We start from the raw sequence: 27,635 nt of genomic DNA, 5'->3' as shown, positions 1-27,635 counted from the left end.
AGTGCTTTCATTCACTCTCAGGATTCCAAGTTTTTGGTAATAAATTACAGTGGTCACCCTATTTATCCTGAAATGATCCTAAATCAAGCTCTTAACTGTTCCACCAAGAGTTTTTTGGGTTTTTTTTTAAACAAATTTATTTATTTATTTGTTTGTTTTTATTTTTGGCTGTGTTGGGTCATCATTGCTGTGCGTGGGCTTTCTCTAGTTGCGGTGAGCAGGGGCCACTCTTCGTTGTGGTGCATGGGCTTCTCGTTGTCGTGGTTTCTCTTGTTGCGGAGCATGGGCTCTAGGAGCACAGGCTTCTGTAGTTGTGGCACGTGGGTTCAGTAGTTGTCACTTGCGGGCTCTTTAGCGCAGGCTCAGTAGTTGTGGCACACGGTAATTAGTTGCTCTGCAGCATGTGGGATCTTCCTGGGCCAGGGCTCAAACCCGTGTCCCTTGCATTGGCAGGCAGATTCTTAACCACTGCGCCACCAGGGAAGCCCCCAAGACTTTTATCATAAGGAAAATCTCTTGTCAAAATGACGACTGAATGGTCCTGCTCTCCATTTTCAGTAAAGCAAATCTGAAACATTCTGGCCTAATTTCTAGTGTTAAGGATAATTTCAACTCTACAAATGAATGCACAACTATGAATGTTCAGCAAGGTAAAGCATTGTAACACTTTTCAGATACTCATAAACTGAAATGATCAATTTATTGGCACAGGACAGCTCAACATCCTTTGCTACCAAATCATCTTAGGCATAGGGAAACAGGACTTAGCAAATAACAGAAAAAAGTGATAGAAAATGTTATAGTTTTCTTCCAGATTGCCTAAGTAAAAATTTATGTAAAAATGCAAAACACTTATGTTGACACTTTGGTAGATAGCAACCTAAGATTTTGCTCTAACTAAAAGGTTTCACTTTTAAAAGGCATCAAGTTTAAATAATATCATTTTGTTACCCAGAGTATGCAAAAAATTCCCAAATATACTTTAGGTTTGTAAGAAACCAAATACTGGCCCTTTCTTTGCAAGAGAAAACTCCTACTCCTGAGATAAAGAGGTTCTTAATTTCCTAAAAGCTTAGTCCATCTCACTTTGGGGCCTTTCTCTCCCGCAGTAACTCAAGATATTCTATTTTTTCCAATTTTCAAAACTTTAGTAGCATGTATTCTCTTTGAGAGCTTTTAAGATCCTTACTTAATATCCAATTAGGTTTCGGCAAGGTTATTTGTAAATAAAATCTGTACAAGGAGCTCTTAAAAATATATATATAGGGCTTCCCTGGTGGTGCAGTGGTTGAGAGTCCACCTGCTGATGCAGGGGACACAGGTTCGTGCCCTGGTCCGGGAAGATCCCACATGCTGCGGAGCGGCTGGGCCTGTGAGCCATGGCCGCAGGGCCTGCGCGTCCGGAGCCTGTGCTCTGCAACGGGAGAGGCCACAACAGTGAGAGGCCCGTGTACCACAAAAAAAAAAAAAAAAATATATATATATATATATATATATATATATATATATATCTCCATGATGACTTACATATTATTTGGTAAGAAATTGACTCTGGAGGGAAAAGGTGAACGCTGATAACAAAATAAAGCTAAAATTCACTATAAGACATGTGTCTTATACAAAAGAAAGGTTAGCCTGTCAGCTTTTGTGCTTCTCTTCCTTACTCAAACCAAGTCAAATGTGATCTGCACATAATATTCCAAGTACATTTGTATTGTGAGTTATATAAAATCACAATGAAACTATATGCAAAATTTGCTGTATTTTGGGAACAGAGTTAGTAAATGTGTATCCATTTCTCAGAAGGATCTATGATCCCAGAAAAGTTAAAAAAAACACTGCTAAAGTAAATTTATCTGAGATTGTGTTTTAACATTAAGCAAGGGGGTCAGATTTAAAGCGGTATAAGACGCTATTAAGGTACTTAGCAAATATTCCCTGAAAAATTATGCTCCTTGAATTTTACAGGAAAATAAAAGTTGCATTTTTTTTTTTTTTTTTTTTTTTGCGGTACACGGGCCTCTCACTGTCGTGGCCTCTCCCGTTGCGGAGCACAGGCTCCGGACATGCAGCCTCCGCAGCATGTGGGATCCTCCCGGACCGGGTCACGAACTCGTGTCCCCTGCATCGGCAGGCGGACTCTCAACCACTGCGCCACCAGGGAAGCCCCTAAAAGTTGTATTATTAAAATCTTGCCCAGATTCATAGAATGATTCACCAACAGATGAGAATTTATACCACTGATACCTAGCAAAACTTCATTGCTATACTCATTTTATTTATATATAATGGTTTTTTTAATAGGATGAAAAACACATTTCCTAAAAAGAAAGTCAGCATCAAATTTTGTCTCTGGGAAGAAATTTAACATCCTCTCAAGTCTCATTTTAAAAAATTTTCATTTATCATGATATGCATATAATTTTATTAATTCTCTCTAGTTTCATTAACCACTTGCAATGTTATATCTTAAGGCTAGAGTACAAGTCACATACTTTCACATATATATTTTTTAAATCTTCAAAAATGCCAAACTTGGGCTTCCCTGGTGGCGCAGTGGTTGAGAGTCTGCCTGCCGATGCAGGGGACACGGGTTCGTGCCCCGGTCCGGGAAGATCCCACATGCCGCGGAGCGGCTGGGCCCGTGAGCCATGGCCGCTGAGCCTGTGCGTCCGGAGCCTGTGCTCCGTAACGGGAGAGGCCACAACAGTGAGAGGCCCGTGTACCGCCAAAAAAAAAAAAAATGCCAAACTTAAGAAATACATTTTTTAGGTTAATATAAAACATACCGATGTAAAAATCAGAAAATCTAAATTTCTAAGTCAATTATAATTTAACTTACTTAAAGCAGCTTTTAGTGGGAAACACAATAAACTCAAAACTTTAAGACAAGAGAGGCATATCCCAACGGATTTGAGTAAAAGTTCCCTTAGTTAAAAAAAAAAAAAAAAAAAGTTCCCTTAGTTATTATAGTATGTACAAAGTGCATAGTAAAAGAATTTTCTAGACAGAATTAACTGATTTTTTTCATTCTCAAACAAATGACATCATCAGGAAGACAGCCCTTGACATTCTAACTAGATTATCATTAATCCATTGTAAAGAGCTACAGGAATATAAAATATTCTCTAACACACTTAAAATATTGAATAATTAAAAACAAAACATTTCATTTGCTACTAAAATGTACCTGTAAAATAGTCACTCTGTGATGGGTAAAGAGAACAGCAGCTAATTTTGATGGGAGCACTTTGACAGAAGTTGGTACAATAAGCAGAGAGGCACCACTTGATAGAGCAACAAATATTTCCACAACAGAAGGATCAAAGGTCAGAGGTGAAGCCAGAAACAAAACATCCTCCTGAGTGATCTCAAAAAGCACCCTAAGGCAAAACAGAATGTAATTATGAGAAATGCCTAACATTTAGTAAACACATATCCTAAAGAAGTATTTATAACCATTAAGTTTCCAGATGTTGGCCAGATTTTTTTTTCTCTTAGATTAACCAAAACGGTGCTATTAATTCTAGAACTCTTCTTTATAAATATAAGGATTAAAAGCCATTTAAAGCAAAGCCACTTTTTACCATGACGTATTTTTTTTTTTTTTTATAAATTTATTTATTTTATTTATTTATTTTTGGCTGTGTTGGGTCTTCGGTGCTGCACATGGGCTTTCTCTAGTTGTGGTGAGCGGGGGCTACTCTTCATTGCGGTACGCAGGCTTCTCATTGCGGTGGCCTCTCGTTGCAGAGCATGGGCTCTAGGCACACGGGCTTCAGTAGTTGTGGCTCGAGGGCTCTAGAGCACAGGCTCAGTAGTTGTGGCGCACGGGGCTTAGCTGCTCTGCGGCACGTGGGACCCTCCCGGATCAGGGCTCGAACCCGTGTCCTGTGCATTGGCAGGCGGATTCTTAACCACTGCGCCACCAGGGAAGCCCTACCATGACGTATTTTATCATATGTGATGCACTTCTGATGCGTCAACTTGACTGGACTGAATTACAGTCCTCAGAATTCCCTTTCTATTGATAGTGTGTTTCCCGTTAGGGTAGAAGACAAGGGATATTCTCTCTAGACAGTTGGAGGACAGAAGGCGGACAGCTGTCATTTGACAGCACACACACCTTCTCCCATTTATTCAATCAAACACTAGCTTAGGTGGTGCTGTGAAGGGATTTTGTAGATATGATTAAAGTCCCTGATAAGCTGACTTTAATCAAAAGGGAGGTTATCCTGCGTTGGCTGGATTTACTCAGTTGGAAGGCCTTTAAGAGAGTGTTTAGGCCTTCTCTGAAGAGACTCCAAACAGCAGCTGGATCAGCAATTAGCTAGTTCAGCAATTACTCTCCCTTTCCCCTGGATCCTCTTTCCTGACTTGCCTGTGGACAAGCACATGCCCATGGGGTTCCAGTCTGTTCACAATCACCCCTAATTGTCTACCCAATGGACTGCAGTCTTGCTTACCAGCCCCACAAGTGTAAGTCAAATCCTTGTAATAGATCTCTGATATATACTCCCAGTTCTGTTTTTCAGGTAGAATCTTGACTTATCCTATACTACTTATTGAATGATGATTAATAGAGACCTCTGACTCCCTTTTCCCACTATTTGGCATTTTCTCTCAGTAACTCAACAAAGAGCAGAACAGAATATATGTGATAAGGGTATTATAGAGCATGGATGGTCAGCGATGAGCCTATAACACTCTTCAATTTAAAGACACAAAACTCATTCTATCTAAAAGCAGGGATTACCTTAACTTCAAAATATCTTCAAGTATGGTATTGTGGGTACCCACTTGGAACCCAGGGTTGGTATGAAGATTATTTTAAGCTGAAGACATTTTGGATTCAACAGATGCAGAAAGAAGCCTTCCTGGAGCTTCCCTTATCTGACTGATAGCAGAAACTTCTGGGGAATGAGACTACCATAAATTCCATCTTCAGGGTGACTTTTACTCCCAAAAGTACACCAAGAGTAAACCTACCATAAACCCCCTCTACTGGGGAGTTTTACGGCCCTGACGACAGGATGAAACTACCCTCATATGCATAGGCCAACATTACCACAAAGTTTCTTATCTGCTTTTGTCTTTCCTAAAGAAACCAATTTGTATTTCCCATAGAAGCCTTTCTTCCCCTCCCTTTCCTCTACTAAGTTAGGTAGATAAGCCCCAACTTTAAGCATTTAATGATGGAGTTCAGAACATGCTATCCCGAAATATGCAGCTCTGGTATATTTACCATTTTCAGTTAAATGCACTTGAAAAACAGCAAAACAAAAACACTCTGACCTTCCTGTTTTTCATAAAGGCAGATGAAATTCCCACATGAAAGATGTCCTCCCTATACCAGAAGGAAAGTAATGTTCTTAATATCAAGGATGAGACGCTGAAAGCAAGAGAACTCTATACAAAACAGACTTGGTTAAAATAATTCTTATCTTCCTTTAGCCTCCCCACACAGTTTAGTCACTTTTCCACAATTGCCTCTCTTTGTTTAACCTAATATAGTCTTGTCATCTCTTTGGGTCATTCCTTATGAAGGATCCTGTGTCACATAAAACTTGTTATACTTAAATGTATGCTTTTCTTCTGCTGACCTTTCTTTTGTCAATCTAATTCTCAGACCCAGCCAAAAAGAACCCTAAGAGGGTAAAAAGCGATGAAATAAAATTTACGTTTTAAGGCGGGACAAGAAAATTTAAACATAAAATTCCCTGTGTCTGTTTGGGTCTCCCCCACCTCTTTTCCAACTGTGCAGCGTGCATCTACATTACACATTAACCAAGCCTCCTCAAAGATGTGAATGCCTCCTCCACTGTAAAAGATCATTTCTCCCCCCTATTTTATTTATTTTTGACTGCGTTAGGTCTTCACTGCTGTGCTGCTTTCTCTAGTTGCGGCAAGCGGGGGCTACTCTTTTTTGCGGTGCATGGGCTTCTCATTGCGGTGTTTTCTCTTGCTGTGGAGCACGAGCTCTAGGCACATGGGCTTCAGTAGTTGTGGCACGCAGGCTCAGTAGTTGTGGCACGCAGGCTCTAGAGTGCAGGCTCAGTAGTTGTGGCGCACGGGCTTAGTTGCTCCATGGCACGTGGGATCTTCCCGGATCAGGGCTCGAACCCATGTTCCCTGCACTGGCAGGTGGATTCTTAACCACTGTGCCACCAGGGAAGCCCTAAATCTGATTATAATTTAATCTAATTATATATTTGTGTCTCAGGTAAGCTAAAAAAAAATCAACGTACGATAAAAGCTACACTCAAACTTCAATTTTTAATGGACTTATTCTTCACAAATATTGTCTGGTTTCCTAGTTAGAATTCAGGGGAGAACATATAACAGGCTTTCAATAATGCTTGAGCCCTGAAAATCATTTTTTTTGTCTCAATTCTGTGAACAAAGTGGGCAGTGTTAAGCATTCATGGAGAATCTGGAAGTTAAAGAATGTAGCTTAAGAAGTATCCAGTATAGGAAAAGTTAAAAGAGACAGATTTTAAAGAAGAAAAGAGATAGCATGGAACAAATATTTGTTGAGCTTACTACTTCTGAGGCTTAGGTGCTGTATATCTAACTTATTGTTTCTCATTTTCCCAACCACCCTATGTTGCAGATATGGTTATTACCACCATTTAAAAATGGAGGAAAAGGAAATTCAGGGAGGTACAAGTAACTTGTACAAAGTCATAAATATCAACTAAAAAAAATAGTACTTAAATATCATTTTTAAAAGGCTTTACAACGGTATGTTCCTGTTTTAATTTCAACAGAATATCCAAGATATGTAATATTAGAAAAGATGTCTGTCCAACGATTTATTTTAAGAAGGTCAACTGAGAAGAGAATTCAGCAAGAAAAATAACTATAGTTTTTTTTTTTTTTTTTTTTTTTTGGCTGCGTTGGGTCTTTGTTGCTGCGCACGGGCTTTCTCTAGTTGCAGTGAGCAGGCTACTCCTTGTTGTGGTGCGCGGGCTTCTCAATGTGGTGGCTTCTCTTGTTGTGGAGTGCGGGCTCTAGGTGCAAGAGCTTCAGCAGTTGTGGCTCGTGAGCTCTAGAGCGCAGGCTCAGTAGTTGTGGTGCACGGGCTTAGCTGCTCCGCAGCATGTGGGATCTTCCCGGACCAGGGCTCAAACCCATGTCACCTGCATTGGCAGGTGGAGTTTAAACCACTGCGCCACCAGGGAAGTCCATGTAGTTCTCTTTAAGATATGATTACAAAAATATATTTAACAAGATAAATAATCTAAACAAATAAAAAAGGATAAGTTTTGCTGGGCATTCCTTCAGAGTACTATATTAAGTCATCAAGCTCCAGAAGTAAAAGGGGGCTTTAAAAAAAAGCCACAATAAGATAATAGAAAAGTTCTACTTTTTTTTCTTTTTTTTACTTTTTTTTTTAACTTCACTGAGCTACTTTTCTTGTTTGACTGAAACAAAAGGAGTTTTAAATTTCCACTTCATTTCTGACTCTGCAATCAAACTAGGTAATTATGCACAAAAAACAAAATAGTTCCTTATAAACTAAAAGCTCACAGGGCTTCCCTGGTGGCGCAGTGGTTGAGAGTCCGCCTGCCGATGCAGGGGACACGGGTTCATGCCCTGGTCTAGGAAGATCCCACATGCCGCGGAGCGGCTGGGCCCGTGAGCCATGGCCGCTGAGCCTGTGCGTCCGGAGCCGCAACGGGAGAGGTCACAACAGTGAGAGGCCCACGTACCGCAAACCAAAAAAACCCTAAAGGCTCACAAATGCTTATACAACTAAAGACTACATATTTGATGCACAGCTATTCAGCTTCTTTTTCTTTTTTTTTTTTTTGGCATAATCTAGAAAGATTAGTAAATATTTTAAGGGAAGTTCAATTCCATGTTATCACTACAGAAGATACCATATCTGTCTTTGTAAAATGCCTGTGGGCATAAACAACACAATTCTTCTCACATGTTCTTATAAAACAATAAAGCAAAAGACAAACAGCAAATCAAAGTCCCATAATCTGCTTTCAGAGAGTAGTACTGTCACAGCTAAAAATAACAAAACAAAAAAGGTTTACCCTCACACAGTTTACTGAGTTTACTGCCTATATTAATAGGACTTACTATTTACATTGTCTTCATTAGCACAGTTTTATTATTCTAGGAGATTCTAAACCAAGAAAACAGAAGCTACATATAACTTTACTGTTCATTAATGAAAACCAAATCATCTCTTTAACAAAAGCATCAAAAACGGTTTACAACCCAAGACTCTCTGAACCTCTTTTCTCAAAAGTTCCTTTGCTATTTCCACCAATCCATCATTATTATATCACAAACCTTACCCAATCCTTAAATTAAGCCCCTGTATTGAAAGGTCTAGGGACCTCCCTGGTGGTGCAGTGGTTAAGAATCCACCTGCCAGGGATTTCCCTGGTGGTGCAGTGGTTAAGAATCTGCCTGCCAATGCAGGGGACACGGGTTTGATCCCTGGTCTGGGAAGATCCCACTTGCCGCGGAGCAACTAAGCCCGTGCACCACAACTACTGAGCCTGTGCTCTAGAGCCCACGAGCCACAACTACTGGCCTGCGCGCCTAGAGCCCGTGCTCCACAACAAGAGAAGCCACCGCAATGAGAAGCCTGCAACCTGCAACTAAGAGTAGCCCCCCTTCGTCGCAACTGGAGAAAGCCTTCGCGCAGCAACGAAGACCCAACACAGACAAAAATAAATAAAATAAATACATAAATAAAGAATCCGCCTGCCAATGTGGGGGACACGGGTTCGAGCCCTGGTCTGGGAAGATCCCACATGCTGCGGAGCAACTAAGCCCGTGCACCACAACTACTGAGCCTGTGCTCTAGAGCCTGCGAGCCACAGCTACTGAAGCCCGCGAGCCACAACTATGGAAGCCCACGAGCCACAGCTACTGAAGGCCACGAGCCTAGAATCCGTGCTCTGCAACAAAAGAAGCCACCGTAATGAGAAGCCCGCGCACCGCAAAGAAGAGCAGCCCCTGCTCCACTGCAACTAGAGAAAGCCCGTGCACAGCAACGAAGACCCAATGCAGCCAAAAATAAATAAATTACTTAATTTAAACAAAAAGATCTACCTTACTTCAAAATCTCAGTAAATCAGATCCTGCCCTTCTCCCTCTGAGACCATCATACTCTTGGAGGTAGGCAGCATTCTCTCCTACCAATGTAAGCAATAAACTCAGCTTTATCTTACTATCAGGTTATTCTGATAATATTTGGGGAGTCAGCTGAAATTTGGTACTCCCTAGCTTGGTGATTTAAGTTCAAATCAAATAGAAAATTTAACACTACTGTTTCAATTTCTAAATTGGATATCTGAACATTTCATCTTTCAGAATCCAATTATTTAGCACTTTGCTTACTTGTGAACCTAAAAGTAAACCAAAACGGGTTTAATAAGCAAATAGATTTCATTAAGTTCAAGCACAAAATAGCAATCAAGAAATTTGTACACTCTACTCACAAATTAGCCCCTCATCCCTCACTGAGCACATATTTGCTCTCACCTTACAGACAATTCCTGCCTGTTAGGCCCAGTGCCTCTTAGTCAGCTGTCTCTCCCACCTCTCCTAGATTCCAAATCAGCTCCACTCTCTTCAAGTTGCCTGTATCTCCATCCCCACCTCACTTCCCATAATGTTAGCATAGGACATTTCATCCTATTTCTTTCTAAAGTTACAATCCATCAACTTCCTCTAACATTCCTTATTACATAAAGAATTTATGTAACTTATTATCCCTCTTATCCTTTTAAGGCTGTCTAAAGAACAGAGAGTATTTTAAATATCATCTCCTCCCATCTCAAAGTATCTTACTCCTTTACCATATTCCTACCACTTGATTTTTCTAACCAATCCTCTCTACCAGGTCTTCATGCTCAGCCTACAAGTCTCTCCCATCTAAAAACAAAGACAAAAAAGCTACACCCTCCCAGAATCCTTTCTCTTCTGTTAAAACTAGTTTCTAGAAAATAACACTTTACTTTTGTTGTCTCCATTTCCTTATCTCTCATTCTCTTATCTCCAGCCTGTACTGTCTTCAGCCCTGGGAATTAGAAGTGAAGGCACTAAAAACCAGATTGTCAGGATTTCCCTGGTGGTCCAGTGTTAAAGAATCCGCCTTCTAATGCAGGGGGTGCGGGGTCAAGCTCTGGTCAGGGAACTAAGCCTGCACACTTCAACTAGAGAGAAGCCCACACACCACAACCAGAGAGAGAAAACCTGAACACCAGAACTAGAGAGAAGCCACATGAAGAGCCCATGCGCCACAACAAAAGATCCCACATGCCACAACTAAGACCCAACGCAGCCAAAAATTTAAATAAATAAATAAATAAATAAAATATTAAAAACAAAACAAAACCAAAAAAAAACAGATTGCCAATTACAATAAATACTGCTGCAGGATTTAACCATTCCTTCCTTCTAGACCTCAGCATCCAATATAGTAGCCACTAGATACATGTGCCTATTGAGCACTAACAATGTGACTGGTCCACATAGAGATGTTTAAGTATAAAATACGTGCTAGATTTTGAAAATAATTAGTATATAAAAAAGAATGTAGGACTTCCCTGGTGGCACAGTTGTTAAGAAACTGCCGCCAGTGCAGTCGACACCAGTTAGATCCCTGATCCAGGAAGATCCCACATGCTGCAGAGCAACCAAGCCCGTGCGCCACAACTACTGAGCCTGCACTCTAGAGCCCACGAGCCACAACTACTGAGCCTGCACGTTCTGCGACAAGAGAAGCCACTGCAACGGGAAGCCTGCTCACGGCAACAAAGAGTAGCCCCCGCTCACTGCAACTAGAGAAAGCCCTTGTGCAGCAACGAAGACCCAACACAGCCAAAAATTTTTTAAATTAAAAAAAAAAAATGTAAGGTACCTCACTAAATTTTTACATTGATTACATATTAAAATATTTGGGGTATACTGAATAAGATATATTGTTAAAATTAATTTCACTTTTTACTATTTTTAATTAATTTATTTTTGGCTGCGTTGGGTCTTCATTGCTGCTCACGGGCTTTCTCTAGCTGTGGTGAGCGGGGGCTACTCTTTGTTGCGGTGTGCAGGCTTTGCATTGCGATGGCTTCTCTTGTTGCAGAGCACGGGCTCTAGGCACGCAGGCTCGGTAGTTGTGGCTCGAGGGCTCTAGAGTGCAGGCTCAGTAGTTGTGGCACACGGGCTTAGTTGCTCTGTGGCATGTGGGATCTTCCCGGACCAGGGATCGAACCCATGTCTCCTGCATTGGCAGGCGGATTCTTAATCACTGCGCCACCAGAGAAGTCCCCACTTTTTACTTTTTAAATGTGGTTACTAAAAAATTTTTAATTACATAAAACTTATAATGACATAAAATTACATATGTGTCCCATGAGATTTCCATTTCTATTTCTGTTTCCTCCTCTGATGTTCTAAGCCTTCCCTGGTTCCCTTCCTCCTCTATTTCCTCCTTTCTTCAAAAGTTGAGAATCTCAACTTTATAGAGATTTCTCATTTCCCATAACAGTAAAACCAACTCAACGATGCTACAAGAGTAAACTTAATGAAATGAAAAAATTTTTTATGGTTCCTTGGATTAAGTTCAAACTTCTCCAACAGAGCACACCAGGTGCCTGCCCCCTCAGGTCATACGACTCCTACCCTCCCACTCTTCAGCTCTGCCCAGTACACTCTAGCAAGCCAAACTCCTTCTTTCTCCCATACCTCTGTAGGTACCTCTGCCAGGAATGTTTCCTCTCTTCTTACTAATAATTAAGAAGCAAAGCTTCCAGCCATATCATCTGATTGCTGTTTGGCCCCAGGTCTGGATCAAACAGGTAAAGCCCTACTCTGCTAAAGAGAGCTAAAGTTCAGATATAGCTGAAACAAGAGACCCAAGTATTTAGGACTGTCAATTTAGGAACAAGAGTTATAAAGAACAGGTATTTCAAAATTCATTTTTCCCTTTAAATTACAAGTTCTGAAGAAGGATTCTAAGGATAGAACTTACCGGAAGTGCTGGATGTTTGGCACTATACACGCATGAGGGACTCTGACAATCTTAGGTATCCCCGTGGTGCCTGATGTATGGAGAACATAGGCCAAGCAATGTTTTAGCCTCACATCCATGTGCTCTTCTGACTTTTCTTTACTGCTGTTCTCAGAATTCACGCTCTTTGTCATTTTTTCTTTTTCATATGTCTCTCTTCTTATGCTATTATTTAGCATCAAGCTCACCTCAACATTTTTCCAGTGAAGTCTGAAGAGTACTAGGTCATTATGTTCTACTGTAAACGTATCATAGTTCAACAATGTTTCATAGGAAGATTTGAATTTCTATGTTAAATGGGGAACAAAGTTTTACAACATTAATATGTTAAAACGCATTCTCTTTTATACAGAATATATACAGAATATTAAGTGTTCATTTACTCATTCAACATAGCTGTTTTTTTTTTTAAGTACAGCTGACTTTTGAACATGGGTTTGAATTGCGCAGGTCCACTTGTATCCGAGGTTGGTTGAATCTGCGGATGCGCGTACCAAGGACAACTGTAAAGTTATAGGCGAATTTTCCACTGCGCAGAAGTCAGTGCCCCTAACCCCTGAGTTGTTCAAGGGTCAACTGTACTTGCTATATATCCAAGAATAAAAAGATAAATGAGAAACCTCCAAGAGTAAAGTGCGGTGCTTACTTTCAAACTCATCTTTAAAATAGAGACATAAAAACACACAACTGCAGTGCAATGTGGTGTGATAATGAAATATGCTTTAAATGTGAATGAGAACAGGGGATTTCCCTGGTGGTCCAGTGGTTAAGACTCCATGCTTCCACTGCAGGGGGTGCAGGTTCGATCCGTGGTCCGGGAACTAAGATCCCACATACCGCGGCACAGCCAAAAATCAATCAATCGGTCAATTGAAAAAAAAAAAAAAAAAAACATGAATGAGAACAGAGAAGGCTGAACTTAACTTGCCTGGAAGGTCAGAGATTGATTCTTCATATGTAATATTTGTGTGTTATAAGTAGCTATTCTCCAAATAAAGAGGGGTACTTTAAACAAACAAGTCAATACACAGTATCTGACCTGACAAAGCTGGTGTTATGGAGAACAGTAAGCATTCCAATAAGCTGCAGAATTGGGGAAGATGTACAAGATAAGTAGTGCTGTTGATAGGAGATGAGATGCTAATCCTTAATAACTGTATACTCAACACCAAGGAGTTTAGACCTTAACCTGTGATGGGATCCAACTGAAAGTGGCAGTAGCACAGACTAGACTTTGCTTGTCAAGGAGAGACTTATATGCAAGACTCTGATAAATGAGAGCCTTTAATGAACCTTTCATAACAATTCAGATATGCTATAAGGGCCTGAATGGTCTGTTGCAGCAGAAATAGACAGAAAGGGTCTATGAAGAAAGAATCAATAGGACTTGATGACTTTCTGGATAGGGAGTGAGCTTGAGAAGATTGCTGAGTTTCTGGCTCAGTTACTTGGTAGATGGAAATAGATTAATACAGAAGTTTCCTTTGCGTATATCTTTTTAGGTTGATAAGCAGCAGCTTAATGAAGCAAAACAAGTTTTCACAATAAAGAAATCAATTTAAATGAGAGGAAAAGATCACAACCCAGGACCTTTCTGTTTGTGTTTGTGTTGTGGTTTTAGGTGTAAGGTGTGGTATATCCTGTAATGTAAAAAAAATTAAGGCCCACATATTCTTAAGACCTAGCTCAAAAACCATCCTCCTCCATTAAAACTGTCCTGTCTCTACTGGGCTACGTATACTTCACTTAGGGCAATATCACACTATGCAGACCTGGGAAGTACTAACCTTTTCTCTCCAACTATATAAGCAACTAGAGGGCAAGAATCATATCTTACACTGCTTTCACATACCAATGCCCTCCCAAACACCCTGACTCTAGTGCAGAGTTTCTCAATCTAAACACTACTGACATTCTGGAACAGTTAAATCTTTGTGGGGACTGTCTTATGCATTGTAGGGTTTTTAGCAGCATCCCTGGCCTCTACCCATTAGAAGCCAGTGGCACCCCCTTTCCATCATGACCATAAAAAATATCTCCAGACATTGCAGACTGTTTCCTGGCAGGTAAAATCATGGCCAGCTGAAAAATCACTACTCTAGTGGATCATGGGCATACAGTAGATGCTCAATAAATACATTGATTGCTCCTGTGTTGAGTGAAGGAAGAACACTTACTCCATCATCAAAATCATGGAACAGGAAGCAAGGTACTTTCTGTGGGGTTTGCTGCTATGTACTCAACTCCTTCCTATATGCAGTTAGGAAGAATAGCTTGACAATTAATTCTCCCACCCACCCACCTTGTCTATAAAACTTTCACCAAGGTTGTTAAAAAATGAATAACACATCCTCATTTTAGTCTTTCTAACTTATCAACAAATAACCAATGTGAGGAACAGAAGAGAAAACTGTGGCCAGACACTGATATATGTGTACTTAGAAAATATTTATTAACCAAATTAATACTTTATTGTCTCTTTCTGGAGGCCTTACTCTAATACCCATTATTCTCTAGGAAGTCCTCCATATAATATCTGAAGCTTTTGAATTGTCTTACTGCTATATATTACAGATATAGATGCACACACATATACACAAATAGGTAAAATTCATTTAAGTTACCCCCAATATAAAATGATTCATATAGGTAATGGGTAATAATAGGCTAAATTGAATATAGTTTCTATAATGTTTTCTCCATGGTAAAACAATATTTTATAAACAAGAAATGAAGAAATAATAATGAAACATGGGGTACCCTGCTTAACATATAATACCAATTCTTGCCCCTAAAGCAGTGTTTCTTGGCTAGATCTCTGGTTGGCAGTCACTTAAAAATAAAAAAATATAATAAATTTAGTTTTCCAGAAAGGTCTGGTTTAAGTGCCAATCTCTTTTTCAAAATCTAAGCTTGGATATAGTTCTTTAATGTTGCTGACCACTGTAAGTTGCCATAAATACACCAAGATAAAAGTATCATTATAAAAGTTTCATACTATAAAAACAACTTTGGAAAGAGAAAGTAAATTCAAAACAATGCACAATACATTATTATGAGGCTAGAAGATACACCCATGCCATTGAGCAGTGGTTCTCAGTGGAGCATGCCGGGTGGAGGGTGCCTCCAGGAGACGTTTAGCAATGTCTGAAGACAATTTTGGTTGTTGCAACTAGGGGGTGCTACTGGCAATTATTAGATGAGGCCACCGGGGTTACTAAACATCCTGTAATGTACAGGACACGCCTCACAACAAACACCCAACCCAAAATGTCAGTGCTGAGACCAAGAAATTTTGCTGAGTTAGTGAATTTAGAAATCAAGACAGGGGATGGGACCCCTTCAATTGAAAAGTAAATGTAACACATAAAAATACAAACAAACAACTTAGATACCCACACTTACATTAATTTGCTGTTTTTCAACAAGGATATACTTTAGATTACATTTTTTCATAAAATGAATTGATAATGCTGGTGGTGAATCTGGATCAATAGGTGCATAAGCAGCAGGGACTTGGAGAATTCTAAAGAAAGAAAGTACAGAGTCAGCACAGAATATCATTTGAAAATAATCTTACTTTAAGATACCAAATTTTTAGTTCTAAAAAATATTACCCTAAAATCCAAGAGGGTAAGTTTATCCCAGGATGGCAGTAGAGACCAATTTCCCGAATTCCTTGAAAGTCACAATGTAACAGCAGAAAATTTGATAATTCTGAAGCAGCATTAACCACAGTCTTGTAGGTGTAATAAACTGGAGGCTGGTTGTTACACTCATCAAAACATACAGCTATTTTATCCGAATAACGGGAGGCAGCCTGATGCACCAATTCCTGAAGAGTCATTTCACTGAAGTTTATCTGAACATCACTGGTAGCAGAGAGTTCTACCTATTTCCAGAAATGTTAGGGGGACAATGAGTTTTAGGGAGTTTGCTGGGGGGCGGGAAGTAGAGAAAAAATTCTATACAATCACTCCTCAGAAAAATAACATCAAAGACACACAGTTAAAGAATCTCTGAACTACCAACTGTCTATGGTAACTTTGCTGAGAACAATGAGGTTGAAATTTTGATACAAGCAACCTAACTCCCTGTCAGAGGTGGAAGAAAATTTGAGAGGGGAATGGTATATACATAGATGAGGATGAAACAAGCAGAAATGTAGAATTCTCTCAAAACAGAACACAAAGTAAAAAAGAAATGAATAATAATAAATAATTACCCAAAATAAAAGCAAATTTAAAGTACCACATGCTTAATTTTTTCATTTTTCTTCAGTTGTTACAGATTGATTAAAATAAAGTGGTTACAATCCTGTATGGTAACTTTGAAAAGACTAATACAAATGAAGTCTGCTTTTAAGAACTGAATTTAGGTGAAAGCAAAACCAACCTCTGATAGAAAGAAGAGAAAAAACCTTTACATCCATCCAGTTTTAGTCCTGTATGTAAAAACTGTGCTTATTATTATTATAACACAGCAAGCCACTTTTATAATTGTTAAGAAGTAAGCTCTTCATACTCTAGTTTGATATTTACTTATTTGTTTTTTTGTTTGGTTTTTTTGTTTGGCAGCTTGCAGCATCTTAGTTCCCCGACCAGAGATCCAACCCAGGGCCCCAAGAGCGCCAAGTCCTAACCACTGGACCGCCAGGAAATTCCCTCTAGTTTGATTTTTAAATTGTCAATAAGTTCATTTAAATTTAGACTCTAAATATAGTATTACAACTCAACAAACTATTGTATCAATACAATATCCTCTGGGCTTCTCAATGCAGATTCTATAAAAAGAAAATCTGGGACTTCCCTGGTGGCGCAGTGGTTAAGAATCTGCCGGCCAATGCAGGGGACACAGGTTAGAGCCCTGGTCCGGGAAGATCTCACATGCCTCGGAGCAACTAAGCCCGTGCGCCACAACTACTGAGCCTGCGTTCTAGAGCCTGCGAGTCACAACTACTGAGCCCACACGCCACAACTACTGAAGCCCGCATGCCTAGAGCCTGTGTTCTGCAACGAGAAGCCACCGCAATGAGAAGCCCGAGCACCACATCGAAGAGTAGCCCCTGCTCACCGCAACTAGAGAAAGCCCGCGTGCAGCAACGAAGACCCAACACAGCCAAAAATAAATAAATAAAATAAAATAAAATTTTAAAGTTAAAAAAAAGGAAAATCTGAAACAGTATTTCATCAAAGAAACTTTAGGGATGACTGAACAACAACAAAAAAACTTCACAATTCCTAGTATTTCCTTGAAGGTAAAGGTGATTTTTGTTTTCCCGCTGTGAAATTTATTTTCTGGATTTCAAAGCAAATAAGATTTATCAAACAGTCTATTTTAATCATTCAAGTTTTTTATTTGTTTATACTTATTTGAACTCATTTCCCTACTGATTCATCCATGTCATTTAATCAATATCAATTACAGAAAATAAAACATTTCTAAAGAGAGCAAAATGAACCAATAACTGCTGACACCCAAAAGGTTTGGAAATGCCATGATTTCTAAACACAAAATTTTAAAATATAAAATAAATTTAGTACTTACAGTCTTTTCTATAAATACTAGCTCTTTCTGTGATGCACAAGATAAAATTTTTAAGCTTTCCCCATACACACAAATGACCATTATGTAAATATAAGGAAAGCTTTCCATAACATGCACTAAAATTATGGTAATGAGTCCATTCTGCAAGATGCAGTTAGTGCAGAAGGGGACCTTCTGCTTCCCTCTCCCCAAATGAATAACAAATTGCCTATACTACAGAATGTATTATACTAAAGCATTTTAACAAAAAGTTATAGTCTACATGGAAAAAAAAAAGCATTGTTTTAATGCAAAAACACATCCAGCAGTTAATTTTCCACAGGAGGACAATCTAATTAATATACTATAATCTAAAATCCCTTGACATCAAAGTAAGGGGCAGGATTATAAAATGGATTAAACTCTTTTTTAAAAAGTCATTTTTTATGACAAATTACAAGATTCGCCACACATGTGTATACAACAATTAAGATGTTTTTAAACTTTTAATTGCCAGTTTCCCAGTGGCTGCTATAGAGAATTAAGGCAAAATCTATTCTTGCTGTCTAAGGTTTTCATTTTCATTAAGTGAATCACAGATACATTCGCTCCAATAGAGAATGCTATAATAACTGGATGCTCAAACATTTCTGGGACCATATAAGAAGGGGGCGAGGGGGGAAGCAAAATCTGATAAACAGATTATATATGTAATGGAATCATTAAGTTTTAAGATATTTGCTACTTTATATCTGTAGAGGCTGCTACTTTAGTCATCAGAAGTCTCAGGGGCTCTTCCTAGGTTATTGGCTACTTTAAAGACATAAATAATCTAAAAACTTTATTTTCCCGTATCCACCGGCTTCTTAACTTTCACTAAGCAACTACGTTTAATAACAATGCACTTTATACCTTACAACACATTTTTTCAATTGCTTTCCGAAACCACGCTAACAAGACAGGGCAGGCTTATTTCCATTCGAAATAAGGAGCAGAGGGTCTAAGGCAGGGTGAGGGGAGAGCACACGGGTCAAGTTCAGCTTTTGCACCACTCCATCCCTCCAGACACCACTGATTCAACTCCGAGGCCAGGCGGTTGCCCGGAAGCTAAGCAAACCTGTGCGCAGTCAGCCGCAGGCGTCTTCGTACTTCGCCTCCCTCGCACGTGTCCCCAGTGGATACAGCCTCCTGCCGAGACCCACTCAGAAGGCGTAGGGGTGAGAGGGTAGCGGGGAGGTCCGAGCCCGTCCGGATCTTCTCCCGACAATCCAACCCCAACACTTCTTCACACACAGCGAATAAACCAACACCTTAAAGCCAGCCCACCGCGCAGCCCACCAGGCTCTCGGCTTCCTAGAAATCTTCCCCGTCGCCTTGCTGACGTCAGCACGAGCGACTCGCGGCAAGCAGCGTCCTGCTGCCCCGCCCCTTCCCGGAGCTGCGGAGCCAATGCGAGAGAAGTGTTGGCTGCTTTGCTGGCCGGTCTCGTTTCAGATCTCTGGTCCTGTCTTGCTGGGTTTTGGACAGGGTTTGCAAGGACTTTGAAGTTGACCCAGTTGGAGTCATACCCTTTCATATTTGCCAAGAAATTCCGGGCAAGAAACTTTAATTCCAAGCAGCTGTCTCCTCGTTCACAAAGTGGGGATAAAGATATTACGTAGAGTTAACGTGAAGAGCGATGAAATCATTGTGAAATAAGAAGTGACTGGACTTCGTGCGTTGGACTTTTTTTTATAACCTGCCCTACACTGTGGGGAACTGTTCAACAATAAAGCCTGCAAACGAAGTCCCTGTCATAAGTAGGCTGACATTTTAATTGGAAGAGATGAATTTAAACGGTAACTAAGAAAATTTTAACTTTCAACAGGAGCTATAAAGAAAACAGGTCTGAGGAGAGTTAATTAAGCTATATGCTGAATAAAAATCTGTTTTTAAGGGAACTTTAGTTGGAGGCGTTTAAGTTAGTTATCTAAAATGTCAACAGCAGTAATAGTGATATTTTTTAAAGCTACCGTGCCGGTAGCAGAGAGGAAATTGAAACCGAGTCCCCCCTACTGAGTTTATGATTAATCTCTCCCTCCACAACTGTATTCCCTTTCTTGTCCTCTCTGACCTTAATCTTGTGTTAACTGAACACTAATCAAAGTCAGATGAGTAAGAATGCTGTTGTTGATAACATCGTTAATGTACTAAAATTGCTGTTGTAGATATATGCATCATCATTAACATACAAACTCAGGATGTTTCTCCAAGGCAAGATGAGCTCACAGACCTGTATCACCTGACCAGAATCATAAACTGGAGACAACCTGACTCACAAAACCATGATTAAGAAATGTAAGAAGACTGTGATTAACCCCAGTTTCTTTGTTCTTCCCCTTTAAAACGTCCCTAACTCAAAGACCAAGATGGGGTGGACCTGAGATCTATCTCCCACTTCCTTGCTTGGCACCCTGCAAATAAACCCGTACTTTGCTGCAAACACCTGCTGTCAAAGAGTTTGGCTTTCTGCACCCGGCACGGCACGCAGGATCCCTTGCTCAGTTACAAAGTAATCAGGGTTTTGGTTTTGTTTTGGCTAGGGGAAGGACTGAGGAGGCAGCCGGGCATCAATAAACGATACATGAAAAGGCATAGGATGCTTTCGTGTCCTTAGGCGTTGGTGGCAAGGAACTGTAGCAGTAATCCAAGCAAGAGATACCTCCACTTGCCCTTGAGACTTTCACCAGTTTGTACTATCGGTCTTTTATTTGGGGAGGGGCCACTCAAAGGTGTCTCTTTGTTTCTATATTTGGGAATGACACCATTATCCACCCAGTGAGACAGTAAAGAAACCCTAGATATCCACTCCCACCCAACTTCTTTTTTACCCTCCTGTGTGCAATTAGATCCTACAACCTCTTCTCCCCAATCTCTAGACCAATGCCCAGCTGTCTATATCAGAATCGCTTGTGGTAATGTTAAACAACACAGATTCCAGATTCCTGGATCTCCATCCCAAGAGGCTCTGAATTCATTTTCTAGTGATGGAGGGGCCTGCAATCTGCATTCCTCCCCTGCCCCCCATCTGCATTCTTTAAGTGATAACATCGTCATCTCCACTACTGCTATCTTAGTTCAGGTCTTCTTGGTCAGTGTTTCCCTAAAGCCCTTCCAGTCTTGCTTGGCTACAGTAGACTCTGAACTGCTGCCAGGTAATGTCTGTTTCATTATTGAAGATATCATTTTTCAATTCTGATATTAATGATAGCTTTTTTTAGTTTTTTTCCCCCCTTGCAGTCTCTATTTCTTCTGTTGGCTTTGGATTCTTTCATGTTAGAAGCTTCCACGGGTGTCTGGTAATAATCATTGATTATCTGATCATATTTAAAAGTGGGCATTTAAAAGCTGATTGGAAGCTCTGAATCCGTGGAGCAAGTTTTTTGAAAATCAAATGAGAGAAAAGGGCTGCAGGGGTGGGAGGAGGGTCTCAGAATTCAGTATAAAATTTTTCACTTAATTCTATTCCAGGTGCCTGATGTCCTCCAAAGACCCTCTGTTTTACTCTCTCCCAAACAAAACGGCCTTCAGAGTTAAGCTTAAGGGTGATGGGAGGTAGCATAAGGGTATAACTCATTCCTAAGTGAATTTCCAATCCTTTTAGTTACCATCTTTACCCCTGCTTCCAAACGCCAGTTTCTCAGTTTTTAAGGGTGCTCTATGATGTAAATAGGATTGCTTATTGGCTTTGCTCACTGCTGGTTTAGTCTAGCTTTTCCAAATCAGCCGAGCCCTTTGCTTTTTTTAAAAAATAAATGAGTTTGTTTATTTATTGGCCGTGCCATGAGGCATGCGGGATCTTAGTTCCCCAATCAGGGATTGAACCCATGCCCCCTGCAGTAGAAGCGCAGAGTCCTAACCACTGGACTGCCCAGGAATTCCGAGCCCTTTGCTTTTGATTTTAAAATTTTGTTTCTGTTATCTCTTTCGCTCTATCCTTGAGAGTTTGTGACTCTAAAAATCCCTTCACTGTCATTTTCAGGGGGTCTAAGAGGGAGCAAATGTAGAAGACTATGTTCATTTTTACCTGGTAATCTAGTGATCATTCTAAAACACACACCAGAGCAGTAACTGCATTCTCCTGCTTAAGAAGCTTCAGTGGCCTCTCATTGCCTACATGACATTCAGACTCTAGCAAGGTAAACAAGATAGTTCGTTATCTTTCTAGCCTAATCCCTCACAGTTGGCTACTGCTTCCTCACCCCATGCTCCACATTCCCCACACCTGGTACTGTAAGATCCAGCTATAATAAGACCCTAGTAAGTCTTCTGAGCCTACCAAACCCTTATCAAGTTTCCACACCTGTGCTTTGGCTGAGTCACAGGCTGAAAAACCCTTTCCCTCCCCACACCTGCTTGATCAACATTTATTCCTCTTATGAAAACAGTTCTAACATCACCTCCTCAATGCCTTTCTTCAAGCCCTGTATGAGAATTTACCCATCCTCCTCCAACCCCCATCCCATGAACCTAGCATACTGCTGGGAAGAGCAATTTGCCATGGGCCCCGAGTGTCCCTGCAAATTTTTGCTGGGTTCGCAAAGAATGCAAAGTACTGACTGCTCTTTATCCAGATCATTTTTCAGGGTTGTTCAGGGTGATCAATCTTCAGAGCTGAGGTAATGTCTTCCCCAAGCAGCAAGCTTTCTTCCACTTACTTGTAAAAGGAATGAATCCCCCCAAACTTAGTATTCCTTTCCTGTAATGCAACCCACTGTGTGTGCAGACATCCATCTATGTCTATCTTAGTTACCCGAGGGGGACTTAGGAGGCATGGAGAATTGACAGACATGAAGCTCCGGCTACTGCTTTTGCCATGAGTAATGAAGTTCTCTTTGACCCAGGAATCTCATGTCCGCTACCACGAAACAGTAACAAACTGGCTCATTAGATTTTAAACAGGGTACAAGCCTTCCCAAACGGTGACTTACACTTCTCATAGAACCTGTAACAGCTGCATTATTTCCAAGTCTGTCTTCATTTAATCCCTTCTTGACAGCAGAGATTCATGTGTTTTGCACCTGTTTCCTGAACTATCTTTTTACTGTTCCCCATCTATTTACTACATCATTCCAATTCCCAACAAGTATCAAATGCGTGCCCCAGTACCTTGCTGATCCTTTGCACATTTATTGTTACATTCTCATTTCACTGCTTCTCTTCAGCTACTTCCTAACTCATCTCTCAGTTGTCAATGTCATTGTTTCTTTTGAAAATAAAAATTATTTCAAAAATAATTCTGAGGGACTTCCCTGGAGGTCCTGTGGTTAAGGTTCTGCGTTTCTACTGCAAGGGGCACGGGTTTGATCTTTGGTCGGGGAAGGTCCCGCATGCCACGCAGCACGGCCAAAATAAATAAATTAAAAAAAATAAAAATAAAAAATACGCTTAAAAAATTTCTAAACAACAACAACAAAAAAATTTGAAAACCTTTGACCCTACCCTGAGACAAGGTTAGGTCCCTGTTATGTGCTCTGGTAGCACTGTAGCCCACGTCACAGTTGGGACAGGAGTGTGTGATTTACTCTAAGGGAGCTCAAGCTGCCCATGGGTTCATTCAGGTTTGGCATTTTTGTCAGGTGATTGTGAAAGAACGGAGGGATGAGGGAAGTTAGGCTCTTTGCAAGAGTGAGCCCGTTCGAATTCTCTAGAGGGAATTCCCTAGCGGTCCAGTGGTTAGGATTCTGCGCTGCCACTGCTAGAGGACATGGGTTCGATACCTGGTTGGGGAACTAAGATCCTGCATGCCGTGGCCAAAAAAAAAAAAAAATGATGTTGCAGTCTTGAAACAGGTTGGAGACTGTGGTAGGGTTTCTAGGGTGCAGTCTTGAGAATTCTATCTTCTTCTGGAAACCTCAGTCTTTACTCTTAAGGCCTTCAACTGACTGGATGAGGCACACCCACATTACGGAGGGTAATCTGCTTTATTCACAGCCTACTGATTTACACGTTCATCCCAGGTAAAAAAAAATACCTTCCAGGCAACGTCTAGACTGGTGTTTGAACAACGTGGCACCAAAGCCTAGCCAAACTGAAACATAAAATTAACCATCACATCTAACATACCATCAGTGGAGCCAAACAAGCAATCTTCAATGATTGAGGTAGAGGGCAAGCACCCACTTGCGTCTCCGTTGTGTAATCATTTTCTGTTTGTCATAGTGCAGTGAGAAATTCTGATTCACTTTGTTATAAAGCAGAAATTAACGCACCATTGTAAAGCAATTATACTCCAATAAAGATGTTAAAAAAAAAGAAATTCTAAAAAGGTTATAAGCATTGGTTCCTGCCATCCAACAAATTCTCAGCTACATGAGAAGACAATTTCTGCACACAAAAACATAAATTTACATGGCATTTTTTGCAGTTTTCTCTAAAATGTCTGAGTGAGCAGTTTTTTTCTGAGAGGGCTGGATTTTCTTTTTGACCTCTTTATGAAACATGAAGGCAATTTTCCTTAGAGGAGTTGACTACACCCTACTTGAAACCCTAAGAAAGGCATCAGAAACTCAAGTACTTGAGTTAATCATATTAATATGATGAACTTAAGTCTACCTGTCAGAGCAAACTTTGCTAGATTCCAGGGAAGAAATAGAGATAATATCTAAAGTTGGTACAGTAAGAAGTAAATAGTACGAGCTAATTGTTTAAAACATAGAGATTAACAACAGAAAATATATTTAAATGTGGATGCACTACAGAGGACTGGAGAGGGCAGTGACCTCTTTATTTTCTTCATTTTTAACTATATACATGTATTATTTTGATAGGTTTTTTTAGAGGTAGGACCCTGGTATCTTTATTTTTAAACAGACTGTTTTTTAAAGTAGTTTTAGGTTCATAGCAAAATTGAGCAGAAGGTACAGAGTTCCCATATGCCCCCTACCCCCACATAAAATAATCTCCCCCGTTATTAATATCCCCCCTCCCCCGGAAGTAGTCCATTTGTTACAGGTGATCATTACACTGACACATCATTATCACCCAAAATTTATAGTTTACATTAGGGTTCATTCTTGGTGTCATACATTCTACAGATTTGGACAAATATATAATGACATGTATCCACCATCATAGTAACATACAAAATATGTTCACTATCCTAAAAATCCCCTGTGCTTCACCCTATTCATCCCTCTCCCCACCAGCTCCTGGCAACCACTGATGGTTTTTTCTGCCTCTCACTGCCATGGCCTCTCCCGTTGCGGAGCACAGGCTCCGGATGCGCAGGCTCCGCGGCATGTGGGATCTTCCCGGACCGGGGCACCAACCCGTGTCCCCTGCATCGGCAGGCGGACTCTCAACCACTCTCAACCACTGCGCCACCAGGCAAGCCCACCACTGATCTTTATTATTCTCTCCATAGTTTTGCCTTTACCAGATTGTCATATAGTTGGAATCATACAGTATGTACTCTTTTCAGATAGGCTTCTTTCACTTAGTAATATCCATCTAAGTTCCCTCCACATCTTTTCATGGCTTGACAGCTCATTTCTTCTCAGACTGAATAATATTCCATTGTCTGGATGTACCACAGTTTATTCATGTACCTACTTTATTTTTATTTTTAAAAGTACTCCTCCCCAACACACACACGCAGTTTGGGAATCTAAGCCTCCTCTTCTGTGACACCTTCCCTATTCTTGCTAGTGTCTCCACAGAACTTGGCACTAACATAGCGCTTACTTAGCACTGCATTTCTACTTACTTTATTTGTCCCTCCTACTCAGCCAGCAGTTTTGCCTGGTTCATAAGAGATGGTCTATTTACTGAAATGCCTGAACCAGAGAAATAAGATATGACTAGCTGGCGCCAAGAATGGATCCTGGATGTGACTGTCACTTGTGCTGTTCACTATAATGCAGTACCTGAAAGTCACTATTTAGAAAAAGTACACACACATATTTCAATGTACTCATTACATGTATTTGTCACCAACGCATCACAAGGAAGTCACAAAAAGTAGGCTTAGTTTAGTTCACAATATAGATCCTGTGAAAACACATTTCTCATTTGCTCTGCAGTTTACAATACCTATAAAAATTTGAAGCAGTTAAACAACATTTGAGATTACACTGGTATAAAATTGTAATTCACACTTCAGGAACTTGTGAAATAAAAGGCCATGATGGAGAAAGAGTAAGAAATCTGTAGAATTACCAAACTGTCACAGTACCATTTTCCTTTATAAAAGCATCTCAATAAAACAAAATAAAAACTATGGAAAACACAAAAGTTATATCAGAGATTTTGGTTTAGTACTTTCCCTGAGTCTCTTGTTTTTAAAAAAATCAAAATAAGGCTGGTTCAAAACTGACCCATAAGGTCTTGCCTCCTCCATATGCTGCCATGAGGAATACATTTAAGGCAAGAGGCTATACACACAAATGGTCCCAGGGCTTTATTCAGATGCCAGTTTGCTTGTGGTACCACCACAGGGTTATCTGACCCACTGCTGCCCGCTGCACATGCGCTTAAAGAGCTGTCAACATTTTCTCTTGGCCTGCCATGATACAACACATGAGACTAAATACCAAATGAAGACAAAAGATTATGGTTATTAATAAATATTACAATTCTAGGTGGATTTGGACACTGTACACCAAATCATGGTAATAACACAGAAACAAACACTTTTATGTTTTCAAAATCTTACATAAACAAGGGTTGAGGGCAAGTCATTTTAAAGTTTTAAATCTCAGATGTTAAAAAACAAACAAAAACCTTTTAAAAAATCTAATTCATTAGATCCCAATAAAACAAAGTAGAAAAAGTGATACGTTGATGCTTGGAATTAGATGAGCATGCTAACTGAAAAAAGCTGTTGTCTCCTTGTTCCATAAAATTGGCCCCTACAATGTTTCTACTTGATCATCTCATTGCATACACAGTATATTTGCAAGTGATCAAGCACTTCATTAAAAAAGCATATAATCAAATTAAGGATAAAAGGTTTGTTAGAATCTAAAAAATTATTTTTTACTTCAAATGTACCAGGTTACTTGCTGGGCTTCTACTATAAGGGCACTAAGTAGTATGGATCATACTTTCTAGTCAAATGTAGGAAAATATTTTGCACAGCCATGTTTTTACAGTCATTCTCAGAGCACCTCAAAGATAGGTTGCAAATTACTGCTGTATGTCTCCCTCTTGAAATCTCGATTGCAGACCAACGGCCAACATTTCAAAAGCTAATAATCATGTACTGTCTTAAAACTGAGGGGTGGAATAATGGCTCTAGCCACGAAAATAACTGCTGCAAGTTATTTAATTTAGTAATATAAGCACCTCATTGCACAGGTGGGGAAAGTGAGGCACAAAAAGGTGTTCCTTCTGTTTTTTGTTTTTTTTTAAAGAGAACTCTTGATGCTAGGTAACTTTGGGGTATAATGGATTCAAGGTTTGCATGAAATGTTATACTTAACTCACATGTCCTGTTTGTACCACAACACCTTAGTCTAATCTCTTGCAAACTCTTTAAAGCATGGACCTGGCAAATGCCGCTGACCACCTGCCTTCTCTGACCAGGTGAAAAAGGCTAGCCAATGCTTGAGCGAAAAAAAAGAATACCACATATTGTTGTTTTATATGTAATTAGCAAGGTTCAATTATGAAAATATTCCATAACTGAATTTCCATAACTCTCAAACATTCCACAAAATTCTCTAAGAACCTGTGGGAGAGTAGAGTACCTGGCAATCCTCTCTTGAACAGAAATTTACCGATTCGTTGCATTACTGTTGATGATCTGAAGTTAAATGTATACGATTTCTAAAAATAAAAGTGCTAAACTACTAAATAAAACTGAAAGGATCATCCAAGTTCCTAGATAATACCAAAATATTTATCTAGGATTACTAAAGAAATCATAGCACTTTGGTACCCTTTTCAGAGAAAAATCTCAAAACTTATAACACAAGCATGTGGCATTTCACACTGTACTGAGTAACAGTAAATGGAGGTGTAACCACTATAACTTCTCCACTAACTTTGTGTTTTGAAACATCGTGTCTGCCCCTAGCAG

At 40.0% G+C, this 27,635-nt stretch overlaps 1 protein-coding gene across 3 annotated transcripts in view; it reads right to left on the bottom strand.

Annotated features, from left to right (window-relative positions):
* The window catches only part of AASDH (aminoadipate-semialdehyde dehydrogenase), a 32,346-nt gene extending 16,453 nt beyond the window's left edge, over positions 1-15,893 (bottom strand). For all 3 annotated transcript variants that reach the window (XM_065877434.1, XM_065877435.1, XM_065877436.1), the window contains exons 1-4: positions 15,664-15,893; positions 15,452-15,572; positions 12,008-12,333; positions 3,191-3,383 (exon numbers count right to left, since the gene is read on the bottom strand). In XM_065877434.1, coding sequence (XP_065733506.1) covers positions 3,191-3,383; positions 12,008-12,333; positions 15,452-15,572; positions 15,664-15,893 — 870 coding nt within the window. The remainder of the gene's footprint in view (positions 1-3,190; positions 3,384-12,007; positions 12,334-15,451; positions 15,573-15,663) is intronic.
* Positions 15,894-27,635: the final 11,742 nt, after the last annotated feature.

Source organism: Phocoena phocoena, chromosome 5, assembly GCF_963924675.1.
Source record: "Phocoena phocoena chromosome 5, mPhoPho1.1, whole genome shotgun sequence".
Taxonomy (NCBI): Eukaryota; Metazoa; Chordata; class Mammalia; order Artiodactyla; family Phocoenidae; genus Phocoena; species Phocoena phocoena.
The sequence above is the reverse complement of the archived record's forward strand: the minus strand, read 5'-3'. Positions and strand labels throughout refer to the sequence as shown.